The sequence below is a fragment of the Urocampus carinirostris genome, chromosome 10, assembly GCF_059441175.1.
Source record: "Urocampus carinirostris isolate Australia breed hairy pipefish chromosome 10, RoL_Ucar_1.0, whole genome shotgun sequence".
Lineage (NCBI taxonomy): Eukaryota > Metazoa > Chordata > Actinopteri > Syngnathiformes > Syngnathidae > Urocampus > Urocampus carinirostris.
In genome coordinates this window covers 1494383-1521929 of record NC_142358.1, presented here as the reverse complement: position 1 = coordinate 1521929, position 27547 = coordinate 1494383, and the positions used below count along the sequence as shown (strand labels likewise).

At 41.9% G+C, this 27547-nt stretch overlaps 1 protein-coding gene and 3 pseudogenes across 4 annotated transcripts in view; 1 reads left to right on the top strand and 3 right to left on the bottom strand.

The window, feature by feature from the left end:
• Positions 1-5729: 5729 nt before the first annotated feature.
• LOC148357449 (uncharacterized) lies at positions 5730-7129 on the bottom strand (annotated as a pseudogene).
• LOC148357448 (uncharacterized) lies at positions 6260-7932 on the bottom strand (annotated as a pseudogene).
• A 497-nt stretch (positions 7933-8429) lies between these two features.
• Positions 8430-10283, bottom strand: LOC148357447 (uncharacterized; annotated as a pseudogene).
• An 11-nt stretch (positions 10284-10294) lies between these two features.
• Positions 10295-27547, top strand: part of brca2 (BRCA2 DNA repair associated) — a 91926-nt gene continuing 74673 nt past the window's right edge. For 3 of the 4 annotated variants that reach the window (XM_088345741.1, XM_088345742.1, XM_088345740.1), the window contains exons 1-9: positions 10295-10355; positions 10693-10779; positions 12034-12264; positions 20305-20359; positions 20487-20539; positions 21817-21845; positions 21919-22036; positions 23557-23627; positions 23705-23795. In XM_088345741.1, the coding sequence (XP_088201867.1) occupies positions 10310-10355; positions 10693-10779; positions 12034-12264; positions 20305-20359; positions 20487-20539; positions 21817-21845; positions 21919-22036; positions 23557-23627; positions 23705-23795 (781 nt within the window). In that variant the 5' untranslated portion in view covers positions 10295-10309. Of the gene's footprint in view, positions 10356-10481; positions 10562-10692; positions 10780-12033; positions 12265-20304; positions 20360-20486; positions 20540-21816; positions 21846-21918; positions 22037-23556; positions 23628-23704; positions 23796-27547 lie in introns of those variants that run through there. The other variant, XM_088345744.1, reaches the window with a different exon arrangement.

Genomic DNA, 27547 nt, shown 5'->3' with positions numbered 1-27547 from the left:
ATATATATATATATATATATATATATATATATATATATATATATATATATTGCTCATCTCATCAGCTGCACCGCTTATCCTCAGTAGGGTCGCTGGAGCCCATCCCAGCAATCATCGGGCAGTGGGCAGGGGACACCCTAAACTGGTTGCCAGCCAATCGCAGGGCACGTGGGGACAGACAACTCACTCGCTCATTCACACCAAGGGACAATTTGGACCGGCCAATTCACCTGAAATGCATGTTTTTAGAATGTGGGAGGGAACCGGAGTGCGCGTAGGGAACCCATGCAAGCACGCCGAGAACATACAAACTCCGCACAGGAAGTCTGGAGCTGGATTTGAACCCACTTAGGAGCTTCCCATGACATATATGATAGACACAGTCCTATTTTAACCAATTTAGACACTGATCCTCTGAAGAACATGCAAAAATATAAATTGAAATAAGTAAAAGAAAAAGCAAAAAAGTCTCTAAGATTGAAAGATTGAACGCACTCTGCTTCTGAGCAATCAATATGATTGAAATGAATGAAATGATTAAAATGAGTACAAATTTGGCTCTTTTTCCAGATTTCTTTTACATAATGTATTAAGTGAATAAATAAGTATTTGAAGACCCTGCTTTTTTGCTATTTTTCCCACTTCTTGGAGGGGTCTGAAATTTTCATCGTAGGTGCGTGTCCACTGTGAGAGATGAACAAAAGAGAAATATCCAGAAATCCGAATGCATGATTTTTTAACATTTTATTTGTGAGATATAGCTGCAAATAAGTATTTGAACACCTGAGAAAATGAATGTTAATATCTGGTAGAGTTGCCTTTGTTTGCTGTGACAGAGATCAAACGTTTCCTGTAGTCTTTAACCGGGTTTGCACACAGCGCGGGAGGGATCTTGGCCCACTCCTCCACACAGATCTTCTCTAGATTAGTCAGGTTTCTGGGCTGTCTCAGATATACACGGTTCTATTTTCTCCAACTTAGAAACTGATCCTTTTGAAGAACATGCTAAAATAGAAATTAAAATAAGTAAAAGAAAAAGCAAAAAAGTTTATAAGTCTCTAAGATTGAAATATTGAACGCATTCTGCTTCTGAGCAATCAATATGATTAAAATGAGTACAAATTTTACTTATTTTCAGATTTCTTTTACATAATGTATAAAATTAATAAAATAAGTATTTGAACACCCTGCTTTTTTGCTATTTTTCCCACTTCTTGGAGGGGTCTGAAATTTTCATCGTAGATGCATGTCCACTGTGAGAGATGAACAAAAGAGAAATATCCAGAAATCAGAATACATGATTTTTCAACATTTTATTTGTGAGATATAGCTGCAAATAAGTATTTGAACACCTGAGAAAATTAATGTTAATATCTGGTAGAGTTGCTTTTGTTTGCTGTTACAGAGGTCAAACGTTTCCTGTAGTCTTTAACCGGGTTTGCACACAGTGCGGGAGGGATCTTGGCCCACTCCTCCACACAGATCTTCTCTAGATTAGTCAGGTTTCTGGGCTGTCTCTGATATACACGGTTCTATTTTCTCCAACTTAGAAACTGATCCTCTGAAAAACACACAAAAATAGAAATTAACATATGTAGTGCAAAAAGCGGGGCAGCACAGTGGTGAGCGCGTGTGCGGCACAGTTCTGAGGTCATGAGATCTAACCTCCTGTGTGGAGTTTGCATGTTCTTCCTGTGCTTGCGTGGGTTTCCTCCCACATTCCAAAAACATGCATGTTAGGTTAATTGACCCGTCCAAACCCCCAACCCCCCCATCTAGTGTTTAAATATTACAGAGTTGGGCTAAAAGGACTGCTCTCTCTGCTTGAAAAGCTGTAAAAAAAGTGGGTAAAAAAAAAAGATTAATTGTGTTATTATTCCTCGCCCTATGGTTTTCAATCCACTACAAGTAGTGTGTATGGAATGCCAATACACTTCCAATAAAAGCATCTTCAAGCAAGTATGAAAGAAAATAATGGTAATTATTTTGTTTTCCCAGAAAGATTCACTTCTGCTAATGTGCCTGTCCTCTGGCGCTTCCTGCTGTCTGGCTTGCAGTATTGCAGCGTGTCGTTTTGTGTGGTTTTTGTATTGCTCCTCGTTCGTGAAAAAATACTAAGAAACAACTCTTTGGGAGCGACAACCGTCAGCACCTGTTTATTGAAAACACACCGAACTCTAAAACTAAACTCTCGCGCTTCCCTTAAGTCTCGCACCAACTCTTGCGACATTCGTCGCCCTACTCACAAAATTCATGCACACCCCACATTCTACGCCTACATGTGTTTCCTCTAACTAAAACTATAATTAAATGTCCACATTTACACAAAATGGAAAGATAAAATAAAAACCAACAAAATAAAGTGATGTTGTTTTTATTAACTGAACCAAAGTCTTATTTTCTTCTTAAACAGAGCAAAAACAATTTTTGAATTTATTTTTTATAATTACCAAAACTAAAGTGGGCATAACATCACAGACACAAGCTTTACCCGCATACATAATCCTCAAGACAGGCAGGAGGTCGTGATGGTCGACCAAATGCCTCAACTTCCCCTGCAAGCAACCCACTCACCCCCTGGTCTGGTTCTTCCGTGGATGGTGTGAGAGAAACGGCATACCCGAGTGCACTGAGGGGAGAACCACCGGCAGACTGTACCGCCGCCATTTGTCGTAGTGGACTGCCTGCAGCGGAGATACCTCTGCAAACGGGCTAGCATTCTGATAGGTGATCCCTACCTCGTCATCCCTGTCATTTCGCTTTATCACCAAATAAGGCCCCTTCCAGTGCGGTGCCAATTTAGGACAGACTTCAGTGGGGTCATTCAGCCACACAAACTCCCCTATGTCATCTTACAAAGGCATCTGCTTTTGATTTGCCACTACATTGTTGTCCCGGGCTTGGCCAAAAGCAGTTTCCAAATGTGTGAGGAGAGAGCTTGCAAAATCTGACGAGGGCATACTTTCAGTGTTGCCCCATAACATCGGCCCGAGGACCACTTGGAGCTTTTCAGCAATGAGTGAGGAACGACGGTGTAAATCCAGTGCTGGAGTGTACTTAGACATGAAATGAAATGATCTGCATTTATATAGCGCTTTTCAAGTCAATGACTTCCCAAAGCGCTTTACATTGTGCTTCACATTTCCCAATAGCGGCCGTGATCTGTGCAGCCATGTAAGGCGCTAACCTGCATATTGGGGGTATTGGGGGTTCAGTGTCTTACCCAAGGACACTTCGGCATGTAACACGGACAAGCCGGGATTCGAACTGGGATCCCTTAATCCTAAAACGATCGCTCTACCTCCTGAGCTACTGCCGCCCTTAGACTTTCTGGACTAGTTTACAGGCTGGGGGAGTCGTTGCTGTAATGCACTTTCTGGACAAATTTTCAACATGTTACCTAGTGTTTACTATGTTTGTGTACTAAAATGCTAAATCTAGGCATTCGACAACAATGGCAGCCTTCTGATTACTGATGGCATACAAATGAACAAATTTGGGAAATTCTTCTCCTCAGAACCAAAACATAACGGTTGCCTTTAGATGCCAGAGGCAAAAAAAAAAAGTGGTAATTTGCATTTTCTTTCTTGTTTTTAACCAATAATTGCCATGGGAAGTGCTGTAGCAGTCTTTTTTTATCTGTACATACTGTAAGTTGAAATATTTTCCAAGGGAATATTTAAATAAATAAACAAATACGGAGTCTTATTTTGAAAAAAAAATAGTTATGGTTTCCGGTAGATTGGACAACATTTGTTTGGGGAGTTAAAAAAAACTTTTATGGGTGAAGTTTTATTTTTTTACACACAATTTGCTTCTATGAATATAGGACCCAATATTTTTAAAAGCACATTTTTTACAAGTACCAAAAAGATCCCCGCATGTTTTTATTTAGTGCCTCCAAGTGTACAAAAAAACATGTATTTAGTTTTGGAAAAAATGATTTGAATTCTGGGCAGCATGGCGGCGCAGCATGGCGGCGCAGCATGGCGGCGCAGCGTGGCGGCGCAGCGTGGGGGCGCAGCATGGCGGCGCAGCATGGCGGCGCAGCATGGCGGCGCAGCATGGCGGCGCAGCATGGCGGCGCAGCATGGCGGCGCTGCAGTGGTTAGCGCGTGTGCGGCACAGTTCTGAGGTCATGGGTTCAAATCCAGTTACCGGACTTCCTGTGCGGAGTTTGTATGTTCTCCCTGTGCTTGTGTGGGTTTCCTCCGGACACTCCGTTTCCCTGGCACATTCCAAAAACATGCATTTAAGGTGAATTGGCCGGTCCAAATTGTCCCTAGGTGTGAATGAGCGAGCGAGTTGTTTGTCCCTGTGTGCCCTGCGTTTGGCTGGCAACCAGTTCATGGTGTCCCCTGCCCACTGCCTGAAGATAGCTGGGATGGGCTCCAGCACCCCCGCAACCCTTCTGAGGATAAGCGGTGCAGATAATGGATGGATGGATTTGAATTCTGGGCAGCACGGCGGCGTAGTGGTTAGCGTGTGTGCGGCACAGTTCTGAGGTCATGATATCAAATCTCCTGTGTGGAATTTGCATGTTCTCCCTGTGCTTGCGTGGGTTTCCTCTGGGCACTCCAGTTTCCTCCCACATTCCAAAAAAACATGCATGTCAGGTAAATTGGCCGGTCTAAATTGTCCCTAGGTGTGAATGAGCGAGCAAATTGTCTGTCGCTGTGTGCCATGTGACTGCCTGGCAACCAGTTTAGAGTGTCCCCTGCCCACTGCCCGAAGATAGCTGGGATGGGCTCCAGCACCCCTGCGACCCTACTAATGTTAATTTTCTATAAAGTATAAAGGTCTAGAAATGTGTATTTCTTTTACATAGTGGATTCCATACTTAGGTTGGTGCCACGTTTGTCTGACATCCTGTTGCTACGCTGTGCTTTGTGCACTTGCCTTCGCTCACACCAGACAACACAGTGCCATCAGTTGTCAAATATTACAAGTTGGGATTTTAGGTGTACATTTTTTACAGGTACAAATGATTACTCCTAAAGGTACTAGTTACACCTAAAAAACTAGTGGGCAGTGGCACACTAGTGATAAAAGTAAAGGCTATTTTAGGTTCAGTGTTTGGGGGTCCTGAAGGCCAAGAGCATTGGTGGGGAAACTACGGCCTGCAGGCCACAAGCGGCCCGTCAGGCTTTTTCATCTGGCCCATTAAACAAAAAATGGTCAGTTTTTGTACTGTATTGTATCTATATACTGGAGCCATAACCCCCTAGTGGGAGGTGGCTAGAGTCAAGAACACACTAACATTCTTGCATTCTTGGCTCTTTCTGGTAGATTGAAAAGGAGGATGGGATGCCCAGCCCCTTCACTCAACCCAACCGATATGTCGCAACACATGTCAGTGTACTACAGTACTACAAAACTACTACAAAATTTCTAAAAGACTAAATATCAAACTAAGTTCCTTAAAACAGGGACCCAACATATTATTTTGTCTTCATTCTTGAGAAATACAAGTCAAATACTACTGCTGTAGTACTATCATTAAAGAATACTAACACAGAAATATTCCAACCAAAATACAACTACCGTAATATTGAAAAAGGAATCGCTAGAAAGATATAAGTATGGAAACTGACTGGTGTAACCAGGACACATCATCAGTGATGTTAGTGTTTTGGATATTTTTAACATCCAACATGCTCACCCGGACAACCCAGCTGGGGTTGATCAGACCCTAACTTGTGTCCAGGAAACGCTACTTCACCCATGGTTCACCTTTCTAGCCATAGCCAACTTGAGGCAACCCCTGCTGCCTCTGTGACCCCCTTAATGACCCTTTGCTTGTTGGCCCCTGTGATACCCAAGATGTTGTAAGCCATGTGAGTGGGTCTGGCCAGCGTACCTCTTTGCATCCCAAATCGATTGGCTCACATCGTGCTTTCCACCCGTTGCACCGGCCCTCCTCTTCTAACTCAGCATTTTTTGTTCTATTTCTCTTATTGACCCCCTCAATGTGGTCTTCCCATGGTACAGTGGGTTCAAGGAGGACAATCTGCCTGAAGGCAGCACATCAGACCACGGTGTTGTGGTGGAAAATAATCATTGGAATTTAATTTGCTTCCACAGGTCAACTTCCAACTTTTGCTGCCTTTTGCTGTTATCCCAGTCTTTTGCTGTTATTAGCAAGCCAGGTGAGGTCGCTTTGGCAGATAATGGTGGTTTCTCCCCAGCTGAAAGCGATGGAGTTCTTCAATGGGCAGAGATGCTAGCATTGGCCGATACTACAGCTAAGGGTGTTCTCTATGGCCTTCAGGACTTGGTCATGGCACCAATGTTAGTGCCCCCTTGCCCAGGGCCTTCACGCAACAGGTTAGGATATTCAGATTCAGATCTACTTTATTGTCATTCTAGTACACGTGTATACAGAACGAAATGTCGATGCATCTGACCCCCAACAGTTTCCTTGAATGTACAGATATAAATAATGTGGTATTGTATTTTGGCTACGTGTAGTATTTTACCATAGTGCCGATAGTGCAAGAAGAGTAGCTAACCAGATGTGCAATATGGGCAGACAGGTTAACAAGTCAGGTACACAGTAACATTAACACTGTAACAATAACGCTGTAATTACAATAGTGCAGAGAGCAATGTGCAAGGAGTGGCAAGCTATAAAAAAAAAACTGCCAGTAGTGCAAAAGTCAGATTAGCAGCCGTTTAGATTTAAGTTAACTATATGTTAGATTGACCATTTAACAGTCTAATGGCCAGGGGGACTAGACTATTGCGGAGCCTGGTGGTCCTGCACCGCACACTGCAGTACCTCTTCCCAGAGGCTAGCAGAGTGAACAGTCCATGATGGGGGTGAGAGGGGTCCCCGGTAATGTTTTTTGCATGGGATAGGCAGTGCTTCTGGCCAATGTCCTGAATGGAGGGAAGTGTAGTCCCGATTATTTTCTCTGCTGTATGCTCCAGAGTTCCCCTTTTAGAGCAGATGTTGCAGGCTGGTGACTCCACAACCCACCCCCTGCCAAACAGGTTGGATGGCCTGCGTAGTTCATCGTAGACAGCCTGGATCAGGAATCGTATTTGATGGGGCTTGGCTTTCCACAACTCTGCACAAGAGACTTTGCAATTCAGCATGCTTCCATCCTCTCCAGGCACCTTGTTGCCGTATTCAGTGATTTCGGACATTCCCCTGCACTTTGTTGTCGCTAGGTTTTGTGCTGCTACCCAGACCAGCTCTTCCATGAGTCACTGTCCCCCACCAGTGACCTGTGCCATGGCCATTCTCACCTCGATCCCAGCCTGAGAGACCTTTGGATCCTGTGACTCTGTGTATTGCAGCTCCACCCTTGCACGGGTAACATTAAACTCTTCATTCAGGCTGGTGATGGGGATCTCCAGCCTGTTGTTCTGGCCATACAGGGCAATGCTGCTGATGCTTCAAGGTAGGCCCAGCTGTTTCTGTAGAAACCTGTTGACTTCTTTATCGAAGCCCTCCATGGTAGAAAATGGAACCTCATCGATCAGAAGGGGCCAGATGATCAGTGGGAGGATGCCCTGTTTCAAGATACAGGCCTTGGACTTGCCAGGGAAGTCTGACTTGTTCACTGTGGCTCGCCAGGCTTCTTGTTTAAGGTTGGTAGCATAGATGCTTGCCGTGCTTTTAGGCTGCAATCAAACACTTTCCCCAGGCTCTTCACTGGTTTCTCAGTTATCAATGGTATTTTCCCAAGTGGGAAGTAGAACTTGTTAGTGACCTTTATTTCTTCAATACCAGATATCTGGATTTTTCTGGTTTGGAGCACATGCGTGCCCAGGTAGCCACCATTTCCAACCCATGCAATGGACATGAGCTGTTGTCACTGTGAGATCGTCCATGAAAGCCTTGATGGGTGGCTAGAAAACACCAGACTTAGTGCCAGCGAAGGATGTCCTCAACCAGTTTGTGGGGTATGGACCAATAGGCATTTGTAAGGTCCAGCCCCAATGCCAAACCGACTACTTGCCTATATGACCCGATTGCGGGTTCGCTGATTAAAGGTTTTTTTTTGGGGTGCCTGGACCTTCAGTTCTAAATATTATCACTCACTATCATTATCACTCTCCTCAGGTGGAGTTCCAGCGGCTTTTAAGTCCGCTGATATTAAACCTACACTGAAATGACCCAACCTTGATCCAGAAAGTTTATGTAATTATCTTTATAAAGTACTTGAAAAAGTTGTTACACAGCTGCTGAAGGATTTTATATCCGAGAACAATCTCTTTGAATCAATGCAATCAGGATTCAGGGCTAACCACTCTACTGAGACAGCGCTGATCAAGGTAACAAATTATCTTTTATTGGCAATGGACTCCGGCGCTTCATCACTCTTGTTGCTGCTGGACCTTAGTGCTGCTTTTGACACTGTGGACCATAATATCTTACTAGAATGGTTGGAAAAATGGATTGGTCTCTCAGGAACCATCCTCCTATGGTTCAGATCCTGCCTCTCAGATAGGACACACTTTGTTAAATATGGTGAAATGACATCTGAGCCCTTTAGTGTTACCTGTGGTGTTCTGCAGGGTTCAGTACTTGGCCTCTTCTTTTCAGCATTTACATGCTTCCATTAGGTGATATTATTCGCAAGTCACTCAACTTCTTGCGCCTTAACTCTGAAAAGACCGAAATGTTATTTCTTCTTCCATCTAAATTCCGTGACTTGTTCTAAAAAACTGCTCTGAACATTGACAAATCTAATATCACCCAGAGTGACACCAGTCAAAAATTTAGGTGTCATATTTGACCCCGATCTGTCCTTTCAAACACACATTAAAATATTTCTAGAACAGCTTTTTTCCACCTTAGTAACATTGCTAAAATTCGCCCTATGCTGTCTCAGTTGGATGCGGGGATTACAATTTATGCGTTTGTTACCTCCCGTCTCCATTACTGTAATGCACTACTCTCCACTCTCCCGAAGTCCAAAATTAAGAGCCTTCAGCTGGTACAAAATGCTGCAGCGAGGCTTTTAATTGAGACAAGGAAGTTTGATCACATTACCCTGATTTTAGATGGTGTCACAATAGTCTGTGGTTTGCAATAATCTATGGTCTGTGCAGGGCTATACAATTAAACATGACTTGACTTGACACCACTACGTCTCCCTTGTTCTCCCGGGCTTCCCAGATTAGTTACATGACCAAGCCTGTGTGCTCCAAACACTCTGGGTCGAGGTGTCGATGTACGAATTACTCAGAAGGTATATCTTCCCCTCAACACTGAGCAATGAAATGTTTCTGAACTAGTCGATATACTTCGACTCTTACTCCTTTAGAATCCGCACCCCTTCTTCAAACCGCCACTGTTGCGCCAACTTTCCCCTTCTCCATATGATCTTCAGAATTTTTCAGAGCCTGTGGAGTAGCTGAGGGCAGTTGTTGTAAACCCTGTAAGCTACCCCAATTGGTCCTTGGGCTGAGCTAGCTTTGGCCTTTTTGTTCACTTGCTGGATCTCTTTCCGGCTTGGCTTCTTTTCATCAATGTCCAGAGTTGGTCCAGGCTTATTGACCAGGTGTTGGCAGTGGCCCGGATCTTGCTCTCTGGACCTGTCACAAAAGGTTTCTCCCAGATGGAGGTCAATCTTCTCTTTGGGGCAGGTAAGCTGGGCACTCCGCTTCTTCCAAAGTAACTGCTTTCTGAACCCAAAGGGATTCGGAATAAAGGCAGCAGTCTCTCTGGCCCGCTCTTTTCTCCTTCTCCTGTGCCAATCAGATCTCCTCAAAGTCATGAACTTCTTGCGGAGGACGTTACGCATTTCTGCTAGGGGACCCTCCTCCTCCTCCTCCCACGCCTCCTTGAACTTCCTCCTCAGGCTGTTCAGCTCTTGCCTCTTTCCGCTTCCTTCTCCTGCTGTCCGAATATTACAAAAAGTACAACAGTAACACTACAAATATATAACCAAAAATTCTTCTATAGAAATACCAAAATACTGCTACATGAATATTATGAAAATAATACCACAAACTATATTCTATGAAAATACTAATAAACAAAAGTAAAGAAATACTACAAAAACACAACTACAGTAATGCTACAAATAGACTTAAAAAAACTACTAAAGGAAAAAAACTACAAAAATACTACTGCAGAAATACTATGATGCAGTGCTAGCTCAGGGATGCTGCTGGAAATGTGAATTTCCCTTCGGGGATGAACAAAGTATCTATCTCTCTCTCTCTCTCTCTCTCTCTCTCTCTCTCTATCTCTCTATCTATCTATCTATCTATCTATCTATCTATCTATCTATCTATCTATCTATCGGGATGCTTACACCCATGTTTTCAGATTAAAAACAATAACAAGATGAAACTAGAGCAAACATTTCGAAGGACGTTTGCCTTAAAAAAAGGTATGAAAATTCGCCTTGGCTCTAAAAGGTTTAAATACTGTACACTCCATTCCTCTGATTCAAGTTTCCTTTGCACCAAATATACCTTAAACTGAGTCTTGTTTTGAAGTCACAATATATGAAGTTCCGGTTTCCGGCAATGAGCGGGTCATTTGTTCGCTGTAAAATAAGCTAGCATAAATGTTTAAAGGATCAACGTTGTTCTGGTAAGTAGAGTCAGTTTCTGCTGCTTTATGTCATGTTCGAAACAGATTTTCAGGCTCTTAAATGACGGAAGAATTATATTCATTCATATTATTAATTATGGCAACTATGCATTTTTCCTGTCTCTTTTCAGGTTGGTCAAACTGGACCAAAGTATTTTTTTGGGTGGAGTTCAGTTCTGGAAACATGTTTGACTATATCACAGAAGAAATTTGGAACGGTAAACAGTTTTTTTAAAACGTCATTGAGTGCATGCAATCGTCAAATAATAAAAGTAACGCTTGAAATGAGCAACATTCTCTGCCAATGTAGTGTGACCCCAAAAAAACACAAAGTTTAATCGACTGTATGTTAATTTAAATAGCGTGGCTCCAAATGACCCATTACATTTTGAAATATTTGTTGTCTGGTGATTGCCTGTTTGGTAACCAACTGACGATATACCTTAGCATACAATTATTAAACCATGTTTATTTGAAAAGCGAAATTCAAATCTTGATATTGACACATAAATTCTATTTGTGGGTAAACTTAATTCAATCACACTGTGGCAGGCATGTCCATAGTCCCGCCTATTCTTTTACTGGTTCGGGGCCTCTGTCATAAGATGAATATGTGGCCCGCCAGGTTTTTGATTACTTATCCCAGTGATTTTCAACCACTGTGGCGCAACACACTAGTGTGCCGTGAGAGATCGTCAGGTGTGCCGTGAAAAAACATCCAATGTCACTTTTTTAAATTTTATAGAACATTAATTCATCATTTTCTGCAAATATTAGGTCACTTTCTAGTGTCTGTGCAGTAAAAACTGGGGGTTTTATGAATTATATTGTAATTAAACATACTGTTCAGTGTCATTTTACAACAATTTTGATTAGTGTTGTGCCGTGAAATGGTCCAATTTAAAATACAAACATGCCCTGGCTCAAAAAAGGTTGGAAAAACACTGGCTTATCCAATCAGAAGGCACTGGGTAGGGAGGAAGGAGGACGGGAGCAAAGCGCTTATTCAATCAGAAGGCGCAGGGTGGGTCGCGAGAGAGAAGGGGAGGAGGAGTGAGGGAGCGAACGCCTCGGCTGTATTTTAGGCTTAAATACCGGCCCGCTAAATAAAAAAATAAAATAAAAAATTAAAAGTCGATATCCGTTCCAATGATATTCCCGGCCGATAATCTGTTGACATCTATTGCTGACAGGAAAAGAAAACACTGAGAAGGTAAAGCAACTGGAAGCTGTTTTAATGGCACAAAATAAATGCCACAAAGGCACGCTACGAGAGGTTGTAACGCTGACCGCCAAGCATTGCAAACATTTCTCAGAAAAAGAATTTATTAAACACTCTTCAAAGAACGCCAAACTAAATAGTCGGCCCTCACACATTTTTAATTTACCAAATCTGGTCCAATCTCTAAAAAAGTTTGAACACCCCTGCTTCACTTCTACTTTAACTTATTTCATGTTATTTCTAATTACAGAGCTGGGCCAGGTGGATCTCGACTGGTTCCAAATTTTGACCACACGAGTGTCCGCCAAAGAAGGCAACATCTCTGATTCAGACGACCAAGAGGGGCTTTGTCCCAACCAGGAGGCCAACTTCAAGACTCCTGTACAGAAAAATCCTGCAGCTCTTGTGGCAAAAACCCCCACGACACCTCATCTTTTTAGACGCAGCTACGCTACGTCTCCAAAAGGCCAGGACCAACAAGGTAAGGAAAAATTGGAATTCTGAAAATAATGTAAGCACCAACATGATGATAATAAAATCAACATAAATACAGTGAATCTGTTCTGATATACTGGTGAATAAACTGTTGGTATCCCAGATAAAAACATTCTAATAACGAAATAGTATACAGCAAATACTACTTCAGTTTATTTGTTTGCCCGCGTCCCCAGGACGCAACTTATTTGACACAAAATTGTCATTATTACCCGATTACTTTTTTTTTAAACAAAGATTTACCGCACTCCAAACTTTTCGTCAGGCAGATCCGCCATTGTTGTTTTGGTCTTGTGGTTCGAGTTTACGTCTGCACGCCGATCTCTGTAAACGAGATCTTGTTGCTTCGAGATTTCGTCTTTGCTGTGGTGGTTGTCGTTGAGTGAAGGTTAAGTATGCATACCTGTCAACCTGTACGTTTTTGCTGTACAAAGTATGTTTATTATGCATTTTAAGACGTACAAGAAAATCTGTACGGAAAAACGCAAATTTGTCAATTATTGGTACCATCCGGTATACGACAGACTATCACAAAACAGCAAATCAATCAAGTCAAACGAGTTCGAGTTGTATAGTGAAAGTCCGTCTCTTTTTAGAGAACCGGCTTTTTTAGCTCATCTCATTAAAGAACGGCTCACTTGCTTTGATGCATTATATTACGAATTATGTGTTGTATAGAGAAGTTAAGAAAAAATAGAAAATGAAAAAAGACAGGTTTGTGGTTATCCTTTTAATCAGTCCATTACCAAAAATAATTTAATGGAGAAAATGAATCAATAATTTGAATAAGAAAATATATTATTGCAATTATTCCGGCACGAAAAAACGGCGAAGAAATTCTTCGGAAGATCGCGAAGGCAAGGAAAACACGTGTGTTGAAACGAACGATTCGACGAAAGATAATAAACAAAAGAATACTCCTAGCAAGTAAAGGACTTTTCTGCCAAAATGGACTAAATTATATTTCTGGTGACTCTATGAGGAGGATGATAATGGATTGGACCTTGAGAAGGCATTACAACTGTGGCGGGACAGCAAACCACGAAGAATATATTAACTGAAAAATCTGAAGTGATAACTTCTTTGTGTTACCAATTAATTGTTATGATTAAAAGTGCATGAATATATAGACTAATATTTCAGCAATATTATTTCATCTAATGTACAATATTTTTGTGAACTGAAAAATCTTGAAGTGATAACTGATTTGTATTACCAATAAACTGTGATGATTAAAACCGAATTAATATATAGATTTATATTATATATTTGTCGCCGATTTACAATTTCAACCTCGATAACACTAAATTTTGGGGACCCATAGATCTCTGTCGGGACCCGTAGATTTTTGAGCATGCGAGTCCCGTAAAAAGCAAAATCCTCTTTTTGTAAGTCATTCTACAAACGCAACAGTCCATGTAGAGATGTTGTACCGTAAGTTAATCACCCATCACTTTTTAGAGGTAAAATGAACACTGCTACTTAAGTTTTGACCGATATAGGTGTTTAGATCTGATACCAACTATTGGAATTAGGAGGAGGATAACCGATATTTTGAGCTAATATTCATTTACTGTAAAAACATTGCAAAATTTTTACTAATTCACAAATATACAGGATATTTGTTTGAAATTCAAGTAAAACTCTAAAAGTTTTCTGAAACAGTACGCAGTGAATAAATTTTCAACATGACAAATCTTTTCACTTAAACCAAAAACTAACAGTGCAGGGAAAGCATTTGGCCTGGCAGCAACTCAGTAGATCAAAACTTAAAGTCCCAGTGTGTAATGTCTGACCACAACGTGGCACTATTGTCTAATGCACACGAAAACCAGTGCAAGTACTAAGATGACCGACAAAAATGGCGGCGACCTTAGGTATCGATTCCACTATTCAAGAAAAATACTTTTTTGGCCTATAATTAAAAAAAAAAATAAGTAACAATAGATTATGTATGTTTACCTAGTATTCACATCAATGTTGTTGTTTATGCTAAGATTTTTTTGTACCACTAGGAAGCACTAAATATTACACACTGTCCTCTTTAATAGCGACCTGAAACTTAACAGCAATTTAGAATTTCAACGCAAGTGACTGGGAGGTCGCTAGTTCAAGCCCCGGCCGAGTCATACCTAAGACTTACAACATTGGTACTAAATGCCTCCCTGCTTGGCGCTCGGATAGCTTCCTTTTTTATATATAGTCAATAAATAAAAATGTCAAGAAAACCAACATGACTTAACTTAAAACAATATGTTTATCAAAATTTCAATGAAACAGGTAAATTGAAAAGTGTAGGCACTCCTGTTTTAGAGCCAGATTGACCGATTAATGTTGACAGCAAATCACATAGCCTTCCAATTAAGTGTGGTATTTATGCACTCAATCACAAACACACACTTAATTGATTCAGATTCAGATATACTTTATTGTCATTCTAGTACACGTGTATACAGAACAAAATGTTGATACATCTGACCCGCACAGTTTCCTTGAATGTACAGATATAAATAAAATGTTGTATTGAGTTGGAGTATTGAAGTACTAATAATATACAAAATAGTTATGAAACAATAGTGCAAAGAGTGCAAGAGTAGCAGCTAACCAGATGTGCAAAATGGGCAGTCAGGTAAACAAGTCACTGTACAGTAACAATAACACTGTAGTACGATAGTGCAGAAGAGAACAGATGTGCAAAGGAGTAGCTAGGTATATAGAACTCCTAGTAGTGCAAAAAAACAAAACAGACAAACAGATGTACAGATTAGCGGCAGTGTAGACTTACTATGTGTGTGATTGACCATTTAACAGTCTAATGGCCAGGGGGACAAAGCTGTTGCAGAACCTGGTGGTCCTGCACCGCACACTGCAGTACCTCTTCCCAGAGGCTAGCAGAGTGAACAGTCCATGATGGGGGTGTGAGGGGTCCCTAATGATGATCCTGGCTCGGGATAGGCAACGGTTCTGGCCAATGTCCTGAATGAAGGGGAGAGAAGTTCCGATGATTTTCTCTGCTGTCCTCGTCACCCTCCTCACACTACCCCAGTCGGAAGCGCTGCAGCCTCCACACCACACAGAGATACAGCTGGTCAGGATACTCTCTATGGTGCCCCTGTAGAATGTGATGAGGGAGGGTGGGGGCAGGTGGGCTCTCCTCATCCTCCGCAGGAAGTACAGGCGCTGTGCCATCTTAACCAGTGATGCAGTGTTCACGGACCAGGTGAGTTTGTTTGTGATGTGCACCCCTAGGAACTTGGTGCTGCTGACAACCTCCTCAGCCTTGTTGTTGATGAGAAGTGGGGCATGTTTGGGCTTTTTTTTCCTGAAGTCGATGATGATCTCTTTACTTTTCTCAACATTCAGGACCAGGCTGTTGTCTCTGCACCAGCCCACCAACTGCTCCACCTCCTCTCTGTAGGCCAGGTCGTCGTCGACCCTGATGAGGCCCACCATTGTTGTGTCGTCCGCAAACTTCACAATGTGGTTTGTGGCTAACCTGGGGACGGAGTCGTGTGTCATCAGGGTGAACAGCAGGGGGCTCAGGACACAGCCATGGGGGGAGCCCGTGCTGAGGGTGATGACATCGGAGCTTAATATATAACATTATCTTCTCTGTTCCTTTATCTTCTTGCTCATACCCTCACTATGTGTAAAACTGGAGTGTCATGCCCAATTTCGTTGTCACAATATGTTAGCCCATTTGTAACAATGACAATAAAGGTATATTCTATTCTATTCTATTCTATTCTGACCAATCCGCACTGACTGGGGTCTGTCAGCGAGGAAGTCCAGCAGCCAGTTCCGCGGGGGGGTGTTGAAGCCCAGGAGTCTGTTTGTCTACCAAGTGTTTTGGGATGATGGTGTTGAATGATGAACTGAAGTCCAGGAACAGCATCCGCACATGGGTGTTCTTCTACTCTAGGTGCGTCAGGCTCAGGTGAATCGCAGAGGAGATGGCATCCCCGGAGGAGCGGTTTGTCCGGTAGGCAAACTGAAAGGGGTTGAGTGAGGAGGGGAGACTGGAGGTGATGTGCCCTTGAACCAGTCTCTCAAAGCACTTCTTCATGATAGGAGTCAGTGCAACGGGCCGGTAATCGTTCAATGATGAGATCTGGGGATTCTTTGGCACTGGGATGATGGTGGCAACCTTGAAGCATGATGGTACCGTGGCTTGGTCTAGCGAGGTGTTGAAAATGTCTGTTAGGACACAAGCCAGCTGATCGGCGCACTCCCTAAGGACCCGCCCTGGATTGTTGTCAGGGCCTGGAGCCTTCCGTGTGTTGACCCTTCTAAGGGTCTTCCTCGCGTCAGTTGAGTCCAGGAGGAGTGCTCTTTCGTCCTGATGTGGGACCGCTTTCACTGCAGGGGTGCCATTTTGTGCCTCGAACCGCCCAAAGAAGTTGTTATGGTCATTCAGGAAGTCCATGCTAGTGTCCCCCACTGGGGCGGTGGTTGGCTTGTATCTGGTGATGGCCTGAATGCCTTTCCACATATCCCTGGTGTTGGTTGTGCTGAGGAAAAGGTCCTGGATTTTTTGACTGTGCGATCGCTTTGCTATTCTAATAGCACGGTTCAGGTTGGCCCTCGTTGATCTCAGTGCCCCCTCATCACCAGATTTAAAGGCAAGGATCCGTGCCTTTAGCAATTTGCGTATCTCAGCAGTCATCCAGGGCTTCTGATTGGCACGGGTGCAGATGGTTTTGGTGTTGCTAACGTCCTCTGTGCATTTACTGATGTAGGCTGACACAGACATGGTGTACTCATCTATGTTTATTTTGTTGTTGTAAGTGGCAGCCGATTTAAACATGTCCCAATCTGTGCATTCAAAGCAGTCCTGTAGTGCCTCCATTGCCCCCTCAGTCCACACCCTCACCTGCTTCACTGTAGGTTTTTCTCTGGTCAGCAGGGGCTTTTATGCAGGATTTAGCATAACAGAAAGGTGATCTGAAGAGCCAAGGTGGGGGCGGGTGGCTGCTCTTTATGCTCCTCTGATATTTGTGTAGGCCAAGTCCAATGTGTTCCTACCTCTTGTAGCAAAGTCTACATGCTGGTGTAAATGCAGGAGAACTGTTTTCATGTTGGCCTGGTCAATGCCCCCCGCAGCAATAAAAATGCATTCGGTGTAAGCATGCTGCAGTTCATTCACAGTTTGGTAGAGAACGTCCATTGCCTCCTTTGTATTAACGCTGGGGAGCACGTACACGGCGGTAATGATAGTAGCGGTAAAGTCCCTCAGGAGGTAGAAGGGTCTGCTAATCACCGTCAAAAGTTCAATGTCCCGTGAGCAGTGATTCGAGATTATCTTAGCATTTCTACACCAGTTGTTGTTGGTATAAATGCATAGTCCGCCACCCTTGCTCTTACCAGTGAGTTGGCCGCTTCTATCAGCGCGGAATGCAGTTAGCCCCACAATGCTCACAGCGTCATCCGGGATAGATGAATTTAGCCATGTCTCAGTCAGAATTATAGCGCAGCAGTTCGACATCTCGCGGTTCGATGTAAGTTCAACTTGTAAATGGTCCAGTTTATTGTCCAGAGAGCGAACGTTGGAGAGGAAAATGGATGGGAGAGGCGTTTTGAAGGGTTTTGCTTTCAGCCTAGCTATTAGCCTGGCCCGACAACCTCGCTTCCTCCTCCGGTCACATCGCCTTCTCTTGCCACTCCGCTTTGCTGTTTTGTAGGCCGATGGGACTTTTTTACGTAGCACTCCGAGGCTAAGTAAACACTCCACAGTGGTCGTAGCAAAGAGCGCTGGATTCCTGGATGATATCATATCCAGCAAAAAACTGCGATCGTATGTTAATCTGCAGTTAGAGTTGACTTTGTTCGCCGGCAAAAACTGAGTCGAAGACTGGGTTTCATAACCAGAATGTAAGAAACTGTAGCGAGCCGATGCAGCCGTACAGGGCGCCGCCATTTTGGAAGGACTAATTGATGAACTAATGTTAAGATAAGCGCTTCCCTAAAATGTTAACAACAACTTCTACCACAGACTTTTAAAAATATCAATATTAGCAGTTGTGATTGACAGGCATGTGGCTTTAATTGCGTTGCTCCTGCTTCAGTGTCAAAAGTCAAGTCACATTTATCTGTGATGCCCTTAATCACAAAATGTCTCAAATGACTGCACAGGCCACAATTCCTCCATCCCCGATCTTAAATCAACATGCAGGCAAGGAAAAACTCAAAAACCTCAGCATGAGGAAAAGAAGGGGCTTTACAAGTTGTAATCCCCCTTCAAGGATAACCATGGTCCAATAGAATTAGCTTTGTCTAAGAATACACAAAACTTGGTGAACATCAATAAAAAAAACATAGGTAATATGTAAAAAATAAGTCCAGAAAGTGCAACGACGCCTCGAGGCCGGTTCAGATTGTCCCTAGGTGTCAATGAGCAATGGAGTTGTTCGTCACGGTGTGCCCTGCGACTGGCTGGCAACCAGTTCAGGGTTTGCACGTTCTCTCTGTGCCTCATGGGTTTACTCCGGTTTCATCCAACATCCCAAAAACATGCATGTCAGGCTAATTGGCCGGTTCAAATTGTCCCTAGGTGTGAATGAGTGATTAAGTTGTCTGTCACTGTGTGTCCTTCGACTGGCTTGCAGCCAGTTCTGGGTGTCCCCCTGCCCACTGCCCGAAGATTGCTGCGATGGGCTCCAGCACCCCCGCGATGCTGGTGAAGATAAGCGGCGCAGATAATGGATGGATGAATGATTTTGAAACTTATTTTGTAAGGGGAATTTAAATATAACATATATATATATATATATATATATATATATATATTTGACAACAGTGGAATGTTTTCATCAGAACCCTTTTGTGGCCCAACCTCATTGTAGTATTTTTGTAGTACTTCCTTATTAGTATTTTTGTATAATCACTGCAGTGATTATACTATACCATGCCCTATTCCCAAAACGAAAAGTTATTTGTTGACAGGTATGTTAACATAACACGGAACCTATTAGTGGTGGAGAATTCCGGTTCTTTTAAGCTCTTGGAACTTTTTTTTGTTGTTGCTTACCTCCGATTTAATACCAATAATAATGTCACGTTATACATAAAATTAATGGGAAGGAAATTACACTTTCCCGAAGTAGTCCAAACTTCTTTGAGGCTAGACATCGTGATTTGGTCAGAAAAGGCTCAAAAGTCATCCTGATTGAGCTAACTGTACCATGGGAAGAAGGATGAAGCGAAGCCCATGAAAGGAAACTCCAAATATCAAGAGCTGGTCCAACAGTGCAAGGGATGGCAGACCTGGCTATTCCCAACACAGTCTGTATGGGACACATTAACAGCTCCGGGAATAAGTGGAAGGGAGAGGAAGGCAGCTGCCAAAAGGGTGGGGGAAGCTGCAGAGAGAGTCTCTTGCTGGCTCTGGAATAGGAGAGAGGAGTTTAGCTGGGGACCAGGAGAGGATGGGCAGTGACTGGCCATCACTGCTGGCCCGCCAACTCGAGGGCATCGTGGTTAAGGGTCGAAACACCCAGTGACCGTTGGACACCACCTGACGACATCTTCTCCTGGTTGAGGCTAGTCACTGTTTGAGTGGCTGCAAAATTTGCACTGATCAGGCGTTTATGTAATAGTAGATAATTATTTCAAATTTAACTTCTAACTAATGTTGACCGAAACACTCAAAAACCTCTGAAAAGCAAAAAATTAAAAAGTATATAACAAAAACAGAAATATCATTAGTCTTTACTGAATATTGGCATTTAGGAACAGAAAGTGCTTAGCTTTGAGGGACTGATTCAGTGATGGACAATGCACGCTGTTTTGGAGTCATTATTATAACTAACTTAAGTCCTATAAGGATAATTTTCCTGCTTTAAAATTTCCATTCCTGTGATATATGTGCTCCTGCGTAAGTCGCCCACCCCCACCTCTGCTCAGCGAGGACAACAACATATATATAACATTTTTGTTTAACACAGATCTTAGACCCTGGACGGGACCAATTAAACCCCTGCGACCCTCAATAGTAATGGAAACACTGAAGTACAGTTTTCTTTTTTAGAAACGCTTCCACCGGGTCCCAGAAACCAGTGTTTATTGGATCTTTCCAAAGACACGTAAGTCGCCCAATAATTTTCATTTGCAAAACGTTTCTTTTTTTTTTTTCCCTTTTGCCAGATATACATTACGTTTAACCATGACAATTCTTCTAAAATATGTCAAACATAATAATGTCATCCACAGAGTATTGCATTCAAGTCATGGATACACATGTCCTCGCACCCCAAATTGGTTTGGTAATTTCTAATTTTTATTTTTCATACACCATTCTACTAATACTAATCCTCTTCCTGTTCTTCATTCTCCTTAATTTTATTTCTCATTGTCTGTGTATGCTTTCAGCTACTAAATATATACAGATTTTATCTTGTACTTTACACAAATTACGGTACTAATGATTCCTGTTTTCTCATTTTTTAACTTTATGGGCTGTAGTTCAATCACCCCTTTTGCCCCAGACAAAATGCCCCATTCATTCCCAACATTACTTTATTTTTGACTATTTACTGTACTTCTTACTCATTTTTTTTACACCTAACTTTAGAATTTTCCTTTTACCCAGACAATTTCTTAATTGTTTTGGTCACAGGCTTTGTCTTGCTTTGCACTGGGGTATATTTTGGGGCCAGAGAAAGACATAAGTGATCTGATCCATCCAGGTGGGAAGAGAGTGTAGCTCTGCATGCATCTTTAATGTTGCTATACACCTTGTCTGTTTTTTTATTTTATCCCCAAGTCCGAGGTTGTTAACGAGTGGCTTAGGAGCCGCATAGAGGTCTTGAGCGCTGCAGAGTGGCTCCCTGGTACTTTTCCCAAAACTTTTACAAATTTAAAAAGGTCAGTGATTAGATATATTTTTATTTATCTGTCGGACAAAAGGACACAAAGTTTGACGGTTCCCAATGCTGTGTAGAATAAATATTACATTTCAACTCTGCGTGTGATATTGTAACTAAAAGACAAGAGGGAAATCAGCAAAAGGCTGCTGTTTTATTGTATGATGTTTATACATGCTATGGTTTTTTTTGCCCCGGTATTGTTTGCCCAAATAAGGGGCATGTTTCATCTTGTTGTCTTTTCAAATCCTCAAAATGAAAATTACATCAAAATTGTATTTCTTTATTGCATTTTTTTACTTGAATCAGATAAATAAAACATACTCTAATTTTCTTAATATTTAATTACATTAAACTTAAGCTATCCTACAATAGAGAAGTCAGGTGGTGCATCATTCTGAGGATGCGCTGCATTAAAAATTTTGATAGTAGGCTAATATAGATACAAAAAGCATGTGTTGCATTCCTTATAAGTCTCATGTAATGCTTTTATTTTTTGTGGCTTCAGAAAAATTAGTTTATTTGTCCAATATGGCTCTTTCATTCCATAAATATCCATTCTGCATACCATCCTTTGCTGTATTCAGAAATTTGTCTCAATAGTTTGTCTGTAATTTATAAATTTTCAATTTGAGCTCAATTTTTTTTCATTGAAAAAAAATGTCTCTTGTTGTCAGATCTGCTACACACCCAACCAGCATCCGCCGTGAGTTAGTTTCATTCCTGCTTCAATTGTAAACTGTATAAATTGAAGCTGAAACAATGTTTTGTTTTAAAAGATGCAGGCCAGTTACAGCCAAAACCTTGCAGAAAGCCTGGGCGCCACCCTTCACCATGATATATCTTGGACCAGCTCACTTAATACACCACCAGCTCTGCCTTCCACTATCATTTTATGTATGACACTTTTTAATTGTATGTTTATGTCATATATTTATTAGAAGCAGGGTTTGTACGGGCGTTTGAAAACCTTGAAAATGCTTAAATTTATTTTGGGTTCTCAAGGTCAGGAAAATGCTTGAATTCTGGGTGAAGTGCTTGAAAATATTTGGAAGTGTTGCCATATCTATGTTTCTTGGCATTCTGACTCTAGACCACGCAATGAATGAAGAAACATAGTGTGAAAATGACGCCTACACGCCTGATCTAGTGGCTTGTCATTATGGCCTTGTCATTTGAAGTGTCACCGCCCCCTACTGCTTGCACCCAAGAGGACAGCTCTTTCAAAAGCTGGCTCTTTTGGCTCTGCTTCCAAGTGGCTCCTCAGATTGTTTTAATGAGATATTATCAATGATAATAAAACATTTATGCACAAACATTTAGTAATTAGCAATTTCCTATGGTTTGCAGGGATCCAAGAAAAACGGATGAAATATAAATTAAAATATTTACAGATTGAAAATTTGGAAAATACAAAACAATTTTAGCTTTTTACACAATGTACGGATTTAAAGTCGAACAACAACACAAAATCCCTGAAAATGTAAATCATTAAAATAAAAATGAAAAGCATTAACCCTTAAGCAGTATAAATAAATCATAAAATGCAAAAAAAAAACTATTACAATTCTATTTTAACCAATTTTGAAACAGATCCTCTGAAAAACACGCGAAAAAATAGAAACTAAAAAGTATAACAAAACGGCAAAAGATCATCAGCCTATAAGATTAAAAGATTGAATGCACTCGATATCATTAAAATTTGTCCAAATTTGGTTCCGTTTTCTGTTTTTATACATACAGTACTTTCTTTTTTTTGTCTTCCATGTTGAACTCAATTATTACCCAACACGTGTACCTTTCTGTGTTTGAAAACAAATGTGATGTAGCCAAGCTGCACAAGCATTGCTGAGGCAAAATGGCAGAATTCATGTTAGTTTATAGCAGCCCATTGACCCCCAAAAATGAAAGATGAGAACATCTAAAAAATCACAAAGTACATGTTAGCGGCAATGTAGCGACTTTATTTAATTAATCAAAGTCAACAACAACAAAAAAACGTTATTTCGATCAGCACTTGATTCCTTCCTTTGAATGTACTGCAAACATTGACCTTGAAAGAGCTTGAAAAGTGCTTGAATTTGGTCATGTAAAAGGTATACGACCTCTGTAGAAACTTGCAATGTCATATTTTATGTTCATTTAAAAAAATAATGGCCGGCATCATCAGGGCAGGTCTTTTTTTTTTGTCTGCTTCTGATTATCTCTGACTGTTAATTAGGTATGCATGATATTAATCGGTCCGGTAGTCATTGATAGTTATTAGTTATTGGTTGGAAAAAAGTTATTTTACATTGCTACTGTCAATAATGGTGGATCTTTGCAAAGCACATCATATTATAAGTCTTCGTCACACTGCCTTGCATAATTTTGTACTGAAAGCTTAGCAACCTCTGTTTGATTTTGTGGTCCGACAGCTGAAGCCGATGAAAGACAGAAAAAAAATTTGCAAAGCCCGATAAAATGTTCAATTCTTAAGAATGCAGTGGTGAGTTTTGTGTAAAATATTGCTTAAGTATAATGACTACAATAATAACTATCATACCATTGTTTCCTTTCTGTCAGCTTGTTCAGAAGCTTTTCCCTTCTCTGTCTGATACCAGAAAGGTAGAAGTGCCATCACTACAAAGCAATGACCCACTTGAAGTTCTACAAGGTAGGTCATGAACATTTTCCTAAATGGTAATTGGTCTGCATTTATTCCTGATACATTAGAGCCAATGTTGGAAATAACGGCTCTACGTAATGGCATTATTTTTTTCAACTGGTTAATCCAACTATTTTTTCCGCCGTTACAACAAAAGTGGTGGTTCACTTTGAATAAACTGCAGTATCTACCAGCAGTTGCAAAACTACTCTGCTCTGTTTTTGTCATTCCTGTATGTCAGAGAAGAGCGCCTGTAGGAGCCAAAATGTATGTATGTCTTTCATTGTTTACTCTTGTTTTGTCCATGCCGTGGTTGATAATTTGGTGGTATATGAAGGTAGCAATGCTTGTATTGTCAGGCCACGCGCCCCGCCCAAGGCGCAGGTGCAGGCCAGTTTTTTTTCATCTTATCATTGGAAGTTGTTGTTTGTGTTGAGAAACAAGCTAGTTAATGCGAGGTTTTGAGAAGTTCTGCTGCTCAGACACAATCACTGGTTTGAGAATGGGGAGGGTAGTCTGGTTGACTTAATATATAATGGAATGAGTCTAAAAGGTCTCATTGGTCCCTGGTTCTTAGGTTTACACTGCAGTGTTCAGCACACTTTGTTTATTTCATTGTTGAACAGTTTACTTTTGTTGTGTAAAAACACTCGACCAGGTTTCTGACTTGAGACTGACATTTATGCTCTTCGTTAATTGTTGTGGGCTGTGCGGTCCCTGTATGCCCGGTGCCAGAGTCTGGTCCGCATTGCCGGCAGTAAGTCCGATTCGTTCCCGGTGAGGGTTTGGCTCCGCCAGGGCTGCCCTTTGTCACCGATTCTGTTCATAACTTATATGGACAGAATTTTTAGGCGCAGCCTTGGCGGGGACGGAGTCCGGTTTGGGGGCCTCAGCATTGCGTCACTGCTTTTTGCAGATGACGTGGTGCTGTTTGGCTTCCTCAGGCCGTGATCTTCAGCTCTCGCTGGAGCGATTCGCAGCCGAGTGTGAAGCGACCGGGATGGGGATCAGCACCTCCAAGTCCGAGGCCATGGTTCTCAGTCGGAAAAGGGTGGTATGCTCCCTCCGGGTCGGGGAGGAGGTCTTGCCCCAAGTGGAGGAGTTCAAGTATCTTGGGGTCTTGTTCACGAGTGAGGGTAAGATGGAACGGGAGATCGATAGACGGTCGGTGCAGCGTCTGCCGTCATTCGGACCCTGTACCGGTCTGTCGTGGTGGAGAGGTAGCTGAGCCGAAAGGCAAAGCTCTCGATCTACCGGTCGATCTACGTTCCTACCCTCACGTATGATCATGAACTTTGGGTCATGACCGAAAGAACTCGATCCCGGATACAAGTGGCCGAAATGAGTTTCCTCCACATGATGGCTGGGTTCTCCCTTAGAGATAAGGTGAGAAGCTAAGTCATCCGGGACGGACTCTGTGTAGAGCCACTGCTCCTCCGCGTTGAGAGGAGCCAGTTGAGTTGGCTCGGGCATCTAATAAGGATGCCTCCTGGACGCCTCCCTCGGGAGGTGTTCCGGGCATGTCCCACCGGCAGGAGGCCCCGGGGGCGACCCAGGACACGTTGGAGAGACTGTCTTTCGGCTGGCTTGGGAACGCCTCGGGGTCCCGTTGGATGAGCTGGAGGAGGTGGCTGGGGATAGGGACGTCTGGGCTTCCCTTTTAACGCTGCTGCCCCTGCGACCCGACCTCTGATAAGCGGAAGACAATGGATGGATGCATGGATGGATGGGTTAATTGTTGTGAAGAGAATTTTTTTAAGTTCAGTTGCCAATGTCTACTTGACCAGTTTGTGTCAGGTTGTGAGAGTTGTATTTTATTTATTAAACTCACTTTATATTGTTTACTGTAGGGCCACCATATACTGGCCTCGGGATACTTAAATTATACTTGAAGATCACTCAAATATGCCTCATCACATTATTATTTTTAGTCAGCCTCCTCCATATGGATTAAAAATCCATTTTTATGACAAACTAATAGCTATATAACCAAAGACACAAATTTAAATTCTCAGGGGTTTCTCAACAGACTTTATTATTCCTAAAACAGGAGAACAATAATAACCTATAAAAATTGGAATGAAAGACTGGTAAAAAAATAATGCCTCCTCTGTTTATGCAGATCAACCATGAACAAAATAGCTGTCTTTTGAATTCTCACTGTAATAGTAATCTGAAATAATGTTCTAAATAGTCAAGTCAAAAAGCTATTTTCAGTGAAATAATCAAACCGTGGCCTCAGAACAATACTAATTTAACGAACAAAAATTGTCACTTATGTTTTTATTTTTCTTCCTCATCCCCATTCTATTCTTCTTGCTTTTTTTCATCTTCTTTGTCTACCCATCCATATTTTGCTGTAGAGCTGATCTTTCCTTGTAGTTTTCGGTTGCTAAACAAATAAGCAAGAAAGACTTTGCGTAAAGTGTCTTTTGAAATTGTATTGCACAAATAGAATCCCCTTCAATGAATCAACAGAAAGCCTGTTCCTCTCATTGGTCCACTGGCTCTGCATCAATGAGAAAACTTATCAACATTGGCATTATGAGAGGAAGTGCAAAGACAAACTGTGCAATCTTCAGGAGTTCTGATTAACATCTAATGCTTTTGGCCTATTTTTTCCACTTCTGGTGCACCTGCAAGCCACTCTGAACTCCTCATCCCTGTTTGCACCTTTCTGTGATATTCCTCAGATTGGTGACCTGGCCAAAACACTTCAGATCATCAATTGGCACCCCTTTTTCTCCTAGGTACTGGATACTGGCCTCCACATTAGGGCGATTTTGGGAAAAAACCTTATTGCGATTTTTCAGACCCAAATAGCTATACAAGTGCATTTTCTGTGCTATTTTTTTTCTGGGGAGAACATAAACATAGTAATATGCAAACATAACTTGAGATGATGTACAGACGCTGCCCGACCTACGAAGGAGTCATGTTCTGGAAGATTGTTCGTAAGTTGAATTGGTTCGCAAGTTGCTTCAGTGCTATATTTTGTATTTTTATGGTTTGTATAAGTATGTTTAAGGCTTGTACAAGTAACCTGTTTTGGCCGAAAAAAAGGGTTTCGACCATTTTCTCAAACGCATCAGGCTTTCTTGTTATACTTGGTTTCAAAAGAAACTGCTCGCCTCTTCCTTACACTTTACACCAACCCTATTGAATGGATCCATGAGATATTGAACAATAAAAATGTCAAAGTTCTTTGCGTGCTATCAATACAGTACATGCTGTTATGATTACACTGAACCAGGAAGTAGAAGCCAGATTTCTTCTTTGGATGCTGGGTGACTTCTCATAGCGCCACGCCGCGGTAAGAAACACTAAAGTACTGTCCTCTACTTGGAAAAAGGCGCACACAATTCAAAATCAGAATTCCAGCAACGTCCGGATATTTTTTCGACATCCCGGAAAAATGATCGTATTTACCGTTTTGCGTAAGTCGAATGTTCGTAAGTAGGGGAGCGTCTGTACTTGGAGACAGAGAGGATACAACTATTACAAAATATCAACTGTAAATGTACAAATAAAAATTGCAGTTGAATAAATGGTCTTTATTGTCACATCTTAACGTAGTGGTTTGCGGTTACACTATCGCACTACATCACATCGCGATATTGATTCGATTTTGGTTAACCGTGCAGCCCTACTCCACATCATTATTCAATTGGTTAATACCAAGTCCATTGCTGCACTTTAGTGCTAGTAGTCCCTTAACTTTAACAGACAAGAAGCTGCTGGTCTTGCGTTCAAGAATTGTG